The sequence below is a fragment of the Podarcis gaigeae genome (genome assembly GCF_964106915.1).
Source record: "Podarcis gaigeae genome assembly, chromosome: 17".
NCBI classification, from domain to species: Eukaryota; Metazoa; Chordata; class Lepidosauria; order Squamata; family Lacertidae; genus Podarcis; species Podarcis gaigeae.
Genome location: NC_139694.1, coordinates 33,767,228 through 33,781,310, shown reverse-complemented (window position 1 = coordinate 33,781,310; position 14,083 = coordinate 33,767,228). Strand labels below are relative to the sequence as shown.

The 14,083-nt window shown below is 44.3% G+C and overlaps 2 protein-coding genes across 4 annotated transcripts in view; one reads left to right on the top strand and one right to left on the bottom strand.

The window, feature by feature from the left end:
• The window catches only part of IL27RA (interleukin 27 receptor subunit alpha), an 818,781-nt gene that overhangs the window by 700,151 nt on the left and 104,547 nt on the right, over positions 1 to 14,083 (top strand). The gene's annotated exons all lie outside the window — the stretch shown is intronic.
• LOC310834574 (venom factor-like) overlaps positions 1 to 14,083 on the bottom strand; it is a 69,519-nt gene that overhangs the window by 44,792 nt on the left and 10,644 nt on the right. For both annotated transcript variants that reach the window (XM_083718261.1, XM_083718260.1), the window contains 7 exons: positions 12,683 to 13,336; positions 8,252 to 8,444; positions 5,082 to 5,244; positions 4,163 to 4,233; positions 2,901 to 2,986; positions 876 to 958; positions 328 to 418 (listed from right to left, as the gene is read on the bottom strand). In XM_083718261.1, coding sequence (XP_083574387.1) covers positions 328 to 418; positions 876 to 958; positions 2,901 to 2,986; positions 4,163 to 4,233; positions 5,082 to 5,244; positions 8,252 to 8,444; positions 12,683 to 12,753 — 758 coding nt within the window. In that variant the 5' untranslated portion in view covers positions 12,754 to 13,336. The remainder of the gene's footprint in view (positions 1 to 327; positions 419 to 875; positions 959 to 2,900; positions 2,987 to 4,162; positions 4,234 to 5,081; positions 5,245 to 8,251; positions 8,445 to 12,682; positions 13,337 to 14,083) is intronic.

Sequence of the window (14,083 nt, the reverse complement as noted above, 5' to 3'; positions counted from 1 at the left end):
AGCAGGAAAATTATAGGTTCCTTTTAGCCAAGCAAATCTACTGAAATATTGATTGTTACAATCTGGAATAATAAGTTTCAGGATAGTATAAAATCGGATATTTTCTTTTCTGTAATATAATGAAAACATGATCTTATTCTCTCCCCCTTTACAATATCTTCTCTTTTCCTTCTTTGTATTTTGCATTCTAATGTTTCTAAACATTCAAAATGTACCAAATAAACGTGTTTAAAATCATACTGTGAATTCTTGTTTTTCTGGACGTGATAATTTCATGTTATGCAGGTAATACCTCGTCTTTACCTTCCCATAGTTGCAGACACTCACCTTGCAGTGATATCCACTCTGAAATCCTTGTCGCTGTCAATGTAATAAAACTTATCTGATGGCTCCACTATTACTTCAAAGCTTGGCAGTACTAGAGGGAAAAACAGGGGAAGAACATCTAAACATTCATGGAAAGATGAGAATATATAACGTATTTTTTGCTCTATAAGACTCACTTTTTCCCTCCTAAAAAGTAAGGGGAAATGTGTGTGCGTCTTATGGAGCGAATGCAGGCTGTGCAGCTATCCCAGAAGCCAGAACAGCAAGAGGGATTCCAAGTGTCATGGTGGAAGACCAATGGGAGTATTCCCTGGGAAACAGTCAAGGGGAGCAATTCAACAATCCCTCTCAGTGCACTATTCTGGGGGTTCTTGTGACCCCTTCACAAGCCAACTTCAGGAGCAGGGAGAGGGGGGAAGCCCAGTTGCACAAGTGGGCAGGGCTTTCACTGGCAAGATTCATCTGTTGAATCCAACCCAAGGGATTAAAGAGGAAACAATGTCTGTAATGGGCCAGGGGAAATGCTAAGCAGAGATGGTCCTCCTTACCATATTCCTTGACGTCAAATTGCGTGCTGAAGGTCTCCTGTGGGGAGTCTTGGTACTTGGCCACAATCTTCCAGGTTCCCAAACTAGAGAAGGAAAAGGAAGGAATCTTCACTGCTTCTGCTTTGTCAACTCATGATATTAAAGGTGAAATCGGAATGGGCTGCAGGGTCTCTTCTCCCCATGGGTGAGGTTAGAATATAGTCTATGTCCCTTAATGCTCATTCCCCCCCAATGGTGGTTGGAATTAAAATGGTGCTTAGAGGCCAGCAGAGAAAAGCACCATGGCTGAGAGAGGGGGATGATTATGATACATTAGAGGGGAGAAAGTGCCAAAGTGCCACTTTGCTCTACATGGGGCTCCCTTTGAAGGTGACCTGGAAACTACAGTACAACTAATCCAGAATGTGGCAGCTAGACTGGTGACTGGGGGCAGCTGCCGAGACCACAATACACCGGTCTTAAAAGACCTACATTGGCTCCCATTACGTTTCCGAGCACAATTCAAAGTGTTGGTGCTGACCTGTAAAGGTCCTGTATACCTGAAGGAGCTCTCCACCCCCATCATTCAGCCCAGACACTGAGGTCCAGCTCCAAGGGCCTTCTGGCGGTTCCCTCACTACAAAAAGTGAGGTTACAGGGAACCAGGCAGAGGGCCTTTTTGGTAGTGGCGCCTGCCCTCTGAAACTCCCTGCCATCAGATGTCACTGATATAAACAATGATCTGACTTTTAGAAGACAACTGAAGGCAGCCCTGTTTGGGGAACTTTTTAATGTTTGATGTTTTATCGTGTTTTTAATATTCTATTGGGAGCCACCCAGAGTGGCTGGGGAAACCCAGCCAGATGGGCAGGGTATAAATAATAAATTGTTGTTGTTGTTGTTGTTGTTGTTGTTGTTGTTGTTGTTGTGTTGACTTCCCCCTTCTTGTTCCCGATGTAGAGCTTTCCTCCCATGCTTGTTCCAGCCAGATGGGTGGGGTAGAAATAAATTATTATTATTATTACTGTATTATTAAAGCTGGCAGCAAGATCCCATCAGCAATTCTCTTTGCTGGCAGTACTCTGTGAAGAACCCCAAAGTGCCATTTTGGGGCACGGTGGAGCAGTGATGACTTCGGGCCTATTGAACCCAGAGCACCAAGGACCACCCAAGGGGTCCTATCCTCAAGTCTCTCAGCTGCACCTCAGCAAAATATGTGTAAAAACCCCCTCCCCATTCTCCGCCCTGGCCAGGGTGAGTGACAGGCCTTTGGGTGCAGTGTTGGATCTGCCACATGTCTGCTTCCTGATCAGGGTTGAGCTTACTCTGCCCAGCCACATTCCTAGTCATACACACCTGAGATAAGCCGTATTGGGTTCAATCGGGAATACATGCAAAGGACTGTGCTGTTTAGCTTGGAGCAGAATGCCTGCCCCAAAAATCTTAAGATGTGGATATGTGGAGGATGAGATCACACTCTCACACCCCATCTACGTGTATGTCACAGGGTGGTTGTGGGTGGTAAAGGTAAAGGGACCCCTGACCATTAGGTCCAGTTGTGACTGACTTTGGCGTTGCGGCGCTCATCTCGCTTTATTGGCCGAGGGAGCCGGCATACAGCTTCCGGGTCATGTGGCCAGCATGACTAAGCCGCTTCTGGTGAACCAGAGCCGCACACGGAAACACCGTTTACCTTCCCACCGGAGCGGTACCTATTTATCTACTTGCACTTTGAAGTGCTTTCAAACTGCTAGGTTGGCAGGAGCAGGGATCGAGGAACGGGAGTTCACCCTGTCGTGGGGATTCGAACTGCCGACAAGTCCTAGGCTCTGTGGTTTAACCCACAGTGCCACCCGTGTTCCCTGGTTGTGGGTGGTAAATATATACTAATATTGATGAGAGCTTGGAGTGTATTTTTGTTTCATATGAAACCCCCAAAAGAAGGATAAAGGGCACTTTGCACATTGATGAGCTTTCTTCTCCATTTGCTGTTTCAGCTCACTTTCTCTACAAATATGCTGCATGGTAGTATTCATGGTCAAATACCTGACAATCTCAGGTAAGTTGTAAGGCCGGATGTTTGTTGAAGTGGGGCTGATGGAACTCTGGCTGACAATAATGCCATCTGGTGTCTGTGAAGGAGAAAAACATGTTTCAATGGTTGCTGAAGGAATGAAAAATGATTGCACTCAGTATTCATAATGTGGAAAAACAAATTCTCTAGATAGGTAGAGCTTTAGTTCTACACTACCAAGTCCTTGACCTCGGCTTAGACACAAAGCTTCCAGGATGCCTCTGGCCTAAACCGTTGTGATGATAGTTAATTTAATTAATTGGTTTAGGAGATTCACACACTGTTTTTTGAGGAACTCCTCCACAAAGTGGCTTTCTGTATTTAAAAATACCTATCTTTGAAAATACAAAACCAGTAACAATAAGCAAAAGTACATTTAAGAATCTCCAGCCTTGCCTCAATTAGCTATCCTTGTAGTAGATGGGGCCAACCTAATCTCTACAGCAATCATATTCCAGCACGGCTGAAAAACAATACAGGGCCAGCCCATGAGACAAGGTGAGGTGATTGCCTCAGGAGGCAGGATCTATCGGACCAGCAGATCCAGTCTCCAAGGAATGTATTCCCTGCTGCCACAGAGGCAGCTACAGCTGTAGGATGCTCCTTGAGGCCAGATCTACCCCTGTACAAGGATCTCTTGGCAAATAGGACTTCCCTTATTCCCGCTGTAAATCTTTCTTTTCTCCCCCTTGTTTCTGATGCCTTCTTCCCTGGCAGAGGGGCGCCATTTTGTGGTTGACCTCAGGCGCCAAAATGTCTTCCGCCAGACCTGCTATTGTGTGTGCGCTCACCACACTTGTCTAATTGCCTTTACTAGCAAACATTGAAGCAGGCACTCTGAACTAGCTCTTAAGATGCAGGCAAGAGGACAGAAGAGGATAACCCCCATATTGCCACTTTGGGGTGATTAAAGGAGGAGCAGGAGAAATAAATGGTTGTGTGACTGAGAGGAAAAAAATAAACAGCCTGATGCCCCACCTCCCTCATCCCAGTTCTCATCTTGGTGAGATAGTTTCCCATTATTCCACTGCTGAGATGAGCCAGCACTGCCAAGGTCTGAAATGGCATTTAAGGAGTTATGAAAAATGCCCATGCTTCCTAAGAAAAGCTACACTGAATGGCCATCACTCTTTCTGCGAAATCACCGCAGAACGTTTAGTGAAGCACCAACCATCACTGAAATTTCAGGCGGCCAATGCTGTACTCAACACACACACAAATATATGCCTCTCACCTCAAACTCAACGATCACAGGCTTATCCAAAAGCTCCATGTTGTGGCCCACAGAAAAGACACGGTAGCGCACTGAGAAATAAAAGAGAGGTATTTGAGTTTGAAAAGAAATAGGGAAAAAAAACATCAACTACATCCATCCTACACATTTTGTCTGAGTGTGTGTGTGTGTGCGCGCGCACTAACGCTCACATCCCTATTTTGAGATGTACAAATCTTACAGGTTTTTCCTTCTTATTGTTTAAAGATAAAAAAAAAAAAAATGTGTGTGTGCGTGTGGGCTCACATCCATATTTTGAGATGTACAAATCTTGCAGGGTTTTTTTCCTTATTGCTTAAAGATAAAAAATACCAGAAGATAAATCCATTTCTGGTAGTGGACTATGGCATGGTGAAGGTGCACTGCTCACCTGACCTCCCTCTGGCTGAGTCACTGCCGCATAGCAGCAGAGAAAGGGGGGTGCAAAGCCAATCAAGTGCTCCTTCTGGTAGTCTGCACGGTGTCAGCCTCTCCTCTCCTCCTCTTTGGGGCAGTATGCAGCTACAACTCAGCTGGAGGGAGGTCAGGTGAGTGCCACAGTCCCAACAAGCTGTCTGTTACTCTCACATCCCATGGTGTGCACATCCATTTGCTTTGTTCCACAGTTGCCTCTTGCAGGAGAGAGGCTGCTGGTTTTTTAAAGAACACAAAAACCTACAATACCTGAGTGATGATACACAGAACCTTTTCAGACCAACTTGAGTTGTCAGGTGTGTGTAGTGGGGGTGTTAATATTTGTCTGGCTCTAGTTGTACCTAGGGATGCGTCTAATAATAGTAAAGTTCTGAAAGATAAATCAAAGGCCGATCCCAAGCTAGTCATCCACTCTGTACCCTCTTCCTGTGGTCCCAGATAAGGTGGGGCTAGCAGAAGGCATCACCTGCAGATCCTGGGGTGTAGATGGTTTTATCTGTCTGGATGAAGAGATATCCACTGTGGAAGGAGACCAGAACCGTCTTCTCCAATGTGAACTGAGGACAGCTGGCCTGGACAACCACATACTGGTTTTGTTTGGAATCCTTTTTCATGTCTTTGGCAGGAACCTGCGTGAGGGAATCAGGAAAACTTGTTTAGGTCAAAGGGCTGGAGGGGGGCAGAATAGAATGCCCTGACCTCCTTGCCCTGCAGCTAAACTCATTCAGATGTTTAACTCTCCTGTTTGCTTGACACTTTGTCATGTGGGACATAATCCATTGGTACGGTCGAATGCAACATTCCTTATTTCCTTAAAGTGGGCACATGCAGGGGGACATCCAGTCAGACCATCCACTGGTCTGGAGCTTCCTCTCCCTGCATGTGACCCGGGAGATGGGCATCGCTCTGGCTGACTCCACAAAAGAGCCCAACCATGCAGCCACTTTCTCAGCCACTTTCTCAGTTCGTCTTGTCTCTTATTGCTCTCTTGCTGATCTTTTGCTGCCATGCTGCTCTCCTACAGCCATTTTGTTATCTAAAGGTAATGTTGCTGTCTGCTGGCTCTCAGCCAGCAGCACATGAGTTCAGTGAACTCACAGTTTCTTTGTGTAACTACCAAGTAAAGCCTGCCTTTCAGGGATCAAATCGTGAACTGAAATGTGAGTAAACCTTTTGTTACTTTACTCAGAAAGACTCTCGTCCCTTTATTGTTTTAAGAGGGATTAAAGGGGACACCAGGAAATAATCTTAACTAGCTTCCAGCTATATTGAGGGGAATTTGCTCTGCTACATCACTTACTAGCGTGAGTGAAAGAAGGATAATATTTTTCAATCTATCCTTCCCTACTATCCTTAACATTCCCACATGTCACTGGGTCAGAGACACCCTGTCAGCTGCAGCTTCCTCTACCTTGTACTTACATAAGTAATTTCAATGCATTTCAGTGGAAGGGACATGCCAAAAAAACAACAGTTATTTACAAAATGTTTACGCATTAAAAAAACACACCACAATAGTGAATACAGTACTACTCGTATGATTGCATGATATTCATTCCTGACCTCGGACAAACGTGAAAATAGTGGGAATTTCTATTTCCATTTCTGTGTCTGACAGAATTCTATAACATCCCTAAGCTCAACCCAATTGAAGTGTAACTCCTTTCTTTGACAAGGTAAATGCAAATCATTCAGCAAACAGTTGGCACAGCATCAAATATAGCTGCTGACTGGCAAGTAAAACTGAAGTGTGCAAGAGATATAACTAAGGAGCGCATAAGTAAGCTGGATGACCTTAAGAAAATAAGTTGTTACTATAATTTATGATTCAGATGATTCCCAGAGCATGTGGAGGATGGCAGCTCAGAGTGGTTCTTGCATGACAGGCCCACCAAACACTTCAAATAAATGCCTGTGGACGTGCTGACAACAGAGTTTGTCTTCTGCTCTTAATGCAAACATGACCGCACACTTCATTAACTCCAGACTAAAGAGACAATACATAAACTTGCCAAAGGCACTTTAAAAATAGAATTCAGATATTTCAGGTTCCCTCAGCTGAAACCGTAAGGCAGAGCCAAACTGTGACTAATCATAGAAGAAGGCCTGAAATATGTATTCATAAAAGACCAAGATACATGCTGCTCACCATGCCAACCAGGGCTGGATTCAGGTTTGATGAGGGCCTAAGCAACTGAAGGTAATGGGGCCCTTTATATGTCCAGCTGTCCTTTGTCAACAACAAATTGTCACTGTTTTTTGTGTTGAATATATGCTATATGGTAATTTATGGACCTAATAGGTTGCTGTATGTAGGCTTAATTTTATTTGGTTTTTTATCTTATATTTTTGGTTTTTTATCTTATATTTTTATCTTATATTTAGGAAATGTACATCCAGTTTTTCCCCCTTTAATTTTTTGGGGGCCAATCCCCTGGCTCTGAGCCTTCTTACCTTGGGGGTTCCCCAGCTGGTGCTTCCCCCCACTCCTCTGCATCCAGCCACTAGCAAAGTCAAATCCATTAAGATGAAACATCAAAATGGTAAACCACTATTCTTAGAATCCTTCCTTAAGTATTAGGAATAACACCCAATAAAAGTGTTTCTCAAACTTGACTCTCCAGCTGCTGTTGGACTACAAATCCCATCATTCCTGGTCCTGCCAGCTAGAGATATAATAATAATAATAATAAATTTTATTTATATCCCGCCCTCCCCAGCCGAAGCTGGGCTCAGGGCGGCTAACAACAATCAAAATAGTTCAACATTCTAAAAACATTCATTATAAAATTAATTAAAATCAAATTTAGATGATAGTAGTTGTAGTCCAACAACAGCTGGAGACTCAAGTTTGAGAAACACTGCCCTACAATCAGCTATAGGGCAACCCTATACAGTGCAGTCATTCAAAAGAATCTTGCAGTTCTGACTTTTAACAGCAGTTTGATCACCTGCAATGGGCAAATTATGTTTAGACCTTGTGCGAAGAATGAGTTTCATGGGTGAGTTTCTGCAGATCAAGGCACAAAGGTGGGAGAGACTGGTATTTTTCTGGGTTGTCAACCTTGACATTTTTCAGGCCAAATTTACTGCTGACCCTGCCAGAAAGCAGATACTGAAATATGACCATTGCATACGATCACACAAATCCTCACAAATATATTTTACTAACCTCTAAAGCTGGTCTGGGAACTAACAATCTGGATCTTCTGATGTGTTATATCAGGCTTCCTCAACCTCGGCCCTCCAGATGTTTTGAGACTACAATTCCCATCATCCCTGACCACTGGTCCTACTAGCTAGGGATCATGGGAGTTGTAGGCCAAAAACATCTGGAGGGCCAAGGTTGAGGAAGCCTATGTTATATTCAGGTCTGATCAGACAGCATTGTACTTTCTTTAAATTTCCCATCATCAGGCTTGATAGCACAGATGTTTTGCCCTTCCCTTACCCCTCCCGGAGTTTCTCTTTTTATATGCTAACCCGCCTACCTCAAACATAATGGACAAACTGCACAATCGTATGCATGCCCTACTGCATTCAATGGGACTTGCTCCTAGGTTGAGTGTGCACAAGTGTGGGGCTTGATTTTTGCATACATTATGACACCGTCCCTAACCATCACTCGGCACTCACCTTTATGGCTGGCGTCACCATCATGCCATTTGCTGGGTTCATGGGAACTTTGACCATATACAAGGTGTTTTTCTTCTGTGGGAAGTCATGGACAGAGACAGTGACCTCGGTCTCAAAGTTGCTTCCATGAGCCTCCACCACAATCGTCTCATCTGTCTCTACTCGCAGGACACTTGGGGTGATGAGGGAGTGGCTACAGAGGAGAAAAAGTTCATTGCAGTGAGTCTGTTTGTTGCATCTAAATACCTTACCACAGCTCCTCCATGCTGCATTTGCTGCCTCCTCTTGCTTGGGGAAATTCAAGAAACAAATGGTTTAAGAGGCCCTCACTTATAGGCAGGGTGGGAGGGGCATCACCCTGTCAAGATTCTGAATTCCCCCCCCAAAAAAAAAACCCTCCAAAGCCATGGTCCAGTCTTTGTCCTGTCACCTAGAATAATAGCAATACATTTCCAGTGACAGAGAGGCTTCCATCCATCTCCTCTGCTTAGGTAAAGGTAAAGGTACCCCTGCCCGTACGGGCCAGTCTTGACAGACTCTGGGGTTGTGCGCCCATCTCACTTAAGAGGCCAGGGGCCAGCGCTGTCCGGAGACACTTCCGGGTCACGTGGCCAGCGTGACAAAGCTGCATCTGGCGAGCCAGAGCCGCACACGGAAACGCCGTTTACCTTCCCGCTGGTAAGCGGTCCCTATTTATCTACTTGCACCCGGAGGTGCTTTCGAACTGCTAGGTTGGCAGGCGCTGGGACCGAGCAGCAGGAGCGCACCCCGCCGCAGGGATTCGAACCGCCAACCTTTCGATCGGCAAGTCCTAGGCGCTGAGGCTTTAACCCACAGCACCACCTGCGTCTCCTCTGCTTAGCTAGTCATAAAAACCACTAGCAGAATATCCCTCCTCTGTCCCCATCAAGAGAAAACAGTTCCAGAAAGAATGAGGAGGAAGGATTTTTGTCCAGGCACATTGCCCAACATTGCTTTTGTTGTAAAACTAGGGTGAGAAAACTGCATAATGGAAGTTCATACAGCAGCCCGGTTTTTCTTCCTTTACTTAGGTGGTTGTGAGAAACGGTGGCATGTGGGGGAGATGAGAGAATTCTGGAGGCTTCTGCTGAAATTGCAAACTGTCCTATGTGCAGGTCTAGAGATAAGATTGTTGGGCTAGCGCCTAGGAGTCCAGTCCTCGCTTCAAAACCTCACACAGCCATGAAGCTCATATTACCCTGGGGTAATTGCTGTAGTTTTATATTGGTGAATGATATATGTCGCCTGCAATCCTCTGTCCACTTGCATTGAATCGGAAAACAAGCCTGGTTGAATTAGTATTACAGCAAAATACTCACAACAGAAAAGGATGGAGACTTATGTAGGTGCTGTACATGTGACCTCTTAGGAAATGTACCGTATATGATGTATTTTAAAGATTCCAAGGAATCAGGGGTGCCAACTTGAATAAAATACTTGGGGGGGTAAGCCCCACCCCACATAATTGATCACAATATGCGGCACACACATACCTTTTGAATGGCAATGCCCAACAACTTGGGTGGCGGGCAAAGGGACCTTGGCCTTTAAGAGTTGGCTCCTATGCAAGGAAGACTGTAGGGCCCTCGTCAATCATTACTTTCTAACCTCAGCCATAATGTGAAGTGAACATCTTACTTCCTCCTATGAGATCACACCACAATTTGTTCCGGAATCGCACAACAGTAATCTGGATGTGAACACCAGCTGACATTTGATGCATAAGTCTTGACATTAGATATTGCACTTTGTTTTTTCCTCTTATGTTTGAAATTTGTAACCACCAATAGGGAACTGGTTACTACTTACCAGCACCCTGGATAATGCTGTTGTTTAAGCTGATTGTATATGATGCATATTTTATTGTTTTATGCTTTGTAAATTGCTTTGAGAAGGTTTTGCCTCTAAGCACGGTATAAAAACATAAGGTTGGGGTCCCTTCATGAAATCCCTGACTCCTTCCAATGTTAGCCAAACATAAGAAGGTCAGCAAAAAAAGGGGGGGAAGGGTCTGGCTCCCTAATGTGTGTGCTCTCATGTACCTTTTTTTTTTTAGAATTAGAGGTTGGGTTCCTATTCAGTCTAAGGCAACAAAAAGATTTTGGGTTTGGATTCAATTCTACTTCACTTACAAGAAACCCTCTCTAAACCAATAAATTTGAGTTCAGGTTAAGTTCAGCGACTTTTTGATTGTAACTTTTTCATTTTTGGATGCACTAACTTTTGATTTATGCCTGAGATGAGGACATTTCCACATTTACTCCATACGCTCCCCATATCCCATCACAACAGACACAGAGTGGTGGCATCTGACAAAAGTCAGCTCAAGGCTCCTCTAGCCCAAGGCCCCTGCAATGTAGCAATGAAAGAATCTTTTTGCCCAACGAAAGGATTGAAGCCCCAACCATGAGATTAAGAATCTCATGTTCTATCCTAGGGTGTCAGTGTGCCAAGGACACTTCTCTGTTTGAAGGGCTGTTGGAGGACAACCCTCTATTATTTGAATGAGTTCTCTATACAAAGAGCTATCTGTTCAAAGTTTGACTTAATGATAATGAACCTAACAAGGGAGAGCAAGGAGCTTGCAAAGATCACCCATTAACATCATAGTAAACAGTCACACAAGGGACACGGGTGGCGCTGTGGGTTAAACCACAGAGCCTAGGACTTGCCGATCAGAAGAACATGGTTTGAATCCCTGCGGCGGGGTGCGCTCCCGCTGCTCGGTCCCTGCTCCTGCCAACCTAGCAGTTTGAAAGCATGAAGTGCAAGTAGATAAATAGGTACCACTCTGGCAGGAAGGTAAACAGTGTTTCTGTGCACTGCTCTGGTTCGCCAGAAGCGGCTTAGTCATTCTAGCCACATGACCCGGAAGTTGTTTGCCGGCTCCCTCGGCCAATAAAGCGAGATGAGTGCTGCAATCCCAGAGTCGGCCACAACTGGACCTAATAATTGGGGGTCCCTTTACCTTTAAACATGCGCACAGTTCAGCTGATCACACTTTCTTCTCCCACCTTATGGTGAGAGGTATTTCATTCCTATATAAATTGTAATCACTGCTAAATATATAGACAGCAGCATATACAGATTTTATGAAAAAAATTATGAAAAATCTATGTCCTCTTTTAAGGTGATGAGTTTTCTCTTTTTTGATAGTGCATAAATACAGGACTGGTCCTATCATTAGGCAGAGTAAAGTGGCTGTCTCTGGAGACAGATGGCAGGGGGCGAGTGCCAATGGCAAAATGTTGGAGGATGGAGCTGTGTGTAACCCCTAAACTAGCCTGCTGCCCCTCGGCGCAATGGAGGTCCAGTCACTAGTATAAAAATAAGATTAACCCTGGCAATTTGGCAAGAACTAGAGGGGATGTCACCTTGCCCTTAGCCTCAGGTAGAATTATTATTATTACAGTGACACCTTGGGTTAAGAACCTAATTCTTTCTGGAGGTCCGTTCTTAACCTGAAACTGTTTTTAATCTGAGGTACCACTTTAGCTAATGGGGCTTCCCGCTGCCGCTACGCGATTTCTGTTCTCATTCTGAAGCAAAGTTCTTAACCCGAGGTACTATTTCTGGGTCAGTGGAGTCTTTAACCTGAAGTGTCTGTAACCTGAAGTGTCTGTAACCCGAGGTACCACTGTATTATTTATTATATTTATACCCTGTCCATTATGGGCGACTTCCAGCACATATAAAAACATAATAAACATCTTGGTAAATTAAATGTCTTGGTAATTAGTCATTTTACACCACAACTGACTATCATTCCAACACATGTACACGCAACAGAGCAAACACACATGTAATTGTCAGACATACCATGAAGCCTAAATCAGGATGGCTAAATGGAAACTTCATGCTCTGAGGTGATCAGAAACTGGAGACAAGTAACAGGCCAGGGCTGTTGCCTTCATGCCCCGATGGAGAGCTTTCCAAAGGTGGGCCACTCCAGGGAGGCAAATGCAAGATCAGAGGGACCCAGAGACACAGTTTGCTAAAGCAGGATTCTTCTGTCCTTCCATGGCTTCTACACTTCTTGTACAAAGAACATTTCTGCATGTCAGAAATTCAGAGCCGGCCCTGCCAGTAGGCAGTGAAGTAGCTTGCTTCAGGCAGCAGACTTAGGAGTATGGCTGGAAGCAGCCAGTTCGTGAATATTTTAAATGATATTTCCATCACTATGGTGGTGAGGGGCCAGGGGGAGAGTGATACTTGGATTTTCTGCTGCAGGCAATCCCCCCCCCTCACAAAAAATCCTCTTCACACTACATCTGAAGCAATTTTAAATCACCCCTAGAAGGACCAGATTCCTGAAATTGAAGGTTCTCCTCAGCTTCCCTGTACAGAAAATTCCCCTTGCTTAAGAAATGTGGTGCTGCTGTGAACTGCTGACATCTGACATGTACTTACAGTTGGCTGTGAGAAGAAGTCGGGAAAGAGACCAAGAGGGCAGCCACCAGGTAGAGAGCAGTCCCCTCCATGGTGATATGGAGGAACAAGAGAGGCAGGTTACCGTCTCAGTATTTATCCTCTGAGCCCCTGTCCAAGCCCTTTTGCAATCTCTCTGTGTTTAATCAGTAAATGGGGAGGAGTTGGAGCAACCTGGGAATTTCAAAATAAATTAGCAAGGCTGTCAAAAATGACCATGATTTGTCTTTTTCCTCCCCTTTTCTTTTTACAGCAACAGCTAAACAGTATGTTTGTGCAATCTGCTCTTGATAATCCTGATGGAGGTTGGCATACTATGCAAACATGATCTGGGCCAATCCTAGTTTCAAAAGGCCGACTGAAAACTTTCTCTTTCTGACACACGCACACACACACACACACACACACACACGAACACACACACCACTGAAGAGTCCAGTCCTGGGGCGCAGCTTCCCAACCAGTATCTATCCCCTAAGAAGGAAGTCTTGCATGGTCAATAGCAACAAGAGGTCTTTCCAATTGCTTTGAACTTCTTGGCATCTTGGCATCTTGGCTTGATACACTTGTATCACAAGAGCCCTATGCAATTTTTTTTTTTTTTTTATTACTTATTACACACAATTATTTATTTACCTGGGAGAGATGGGGCGCTTTTGTAAACCTCATGCCTCTGGTGACATTGCAAAATCTTTTTCTCAGACGCCTTTTGAAACTACCCTCCTGTGTAAGCAACTCTGCTATTCGCTTACAACTTAAGACCCCCTCCTTAGAGATCCTGATGTGGAGACATGCCTTTAATTATTGGCTGTCCCTTTGGCATAAATTGCCTAATTACCATCTTATTCAGTGCCTTTGGAGAGATGAATTTACCAGCCCATGGGCAACAAAAATCCATTCCAAACTGTTGTCTTATGGAATCTCTCCTTCCGATTTACTAAATTTACATCTAATTACAGCTAAAAAGGTCATCAAACAAAGATTGGAGGAGGTTGATTTGCAACAAAATCTTACTACAGGTGGAGGTACATGTTCCCCGATAAATCAGGGCATTACATCTATGTCCCAGATACCTCGATATCTGTCTACCTTATCGGTTGCGTCGCATAGATTCGCATTTGTTAGAGCCAGATTTAATGTGTTCCCCTCAAATGTGCTGAGCAATAGATTTTCTAACGGTAAAACCTCTGTTTTATGCGCATGTGACAACAAATCAATAGAATCCCTTTATCATATCTTGTTTAATTGTCCTTTATATATTGTTCCCCGATCAAGGATTCTGAGTTCAATCGTTTTGGAAACTGTTGCTAACCCACCTGAATTACATCTAGCCTATCTACTCCAGGACATTGACTCTTATAGAACATTACAGGTTGCCAGATT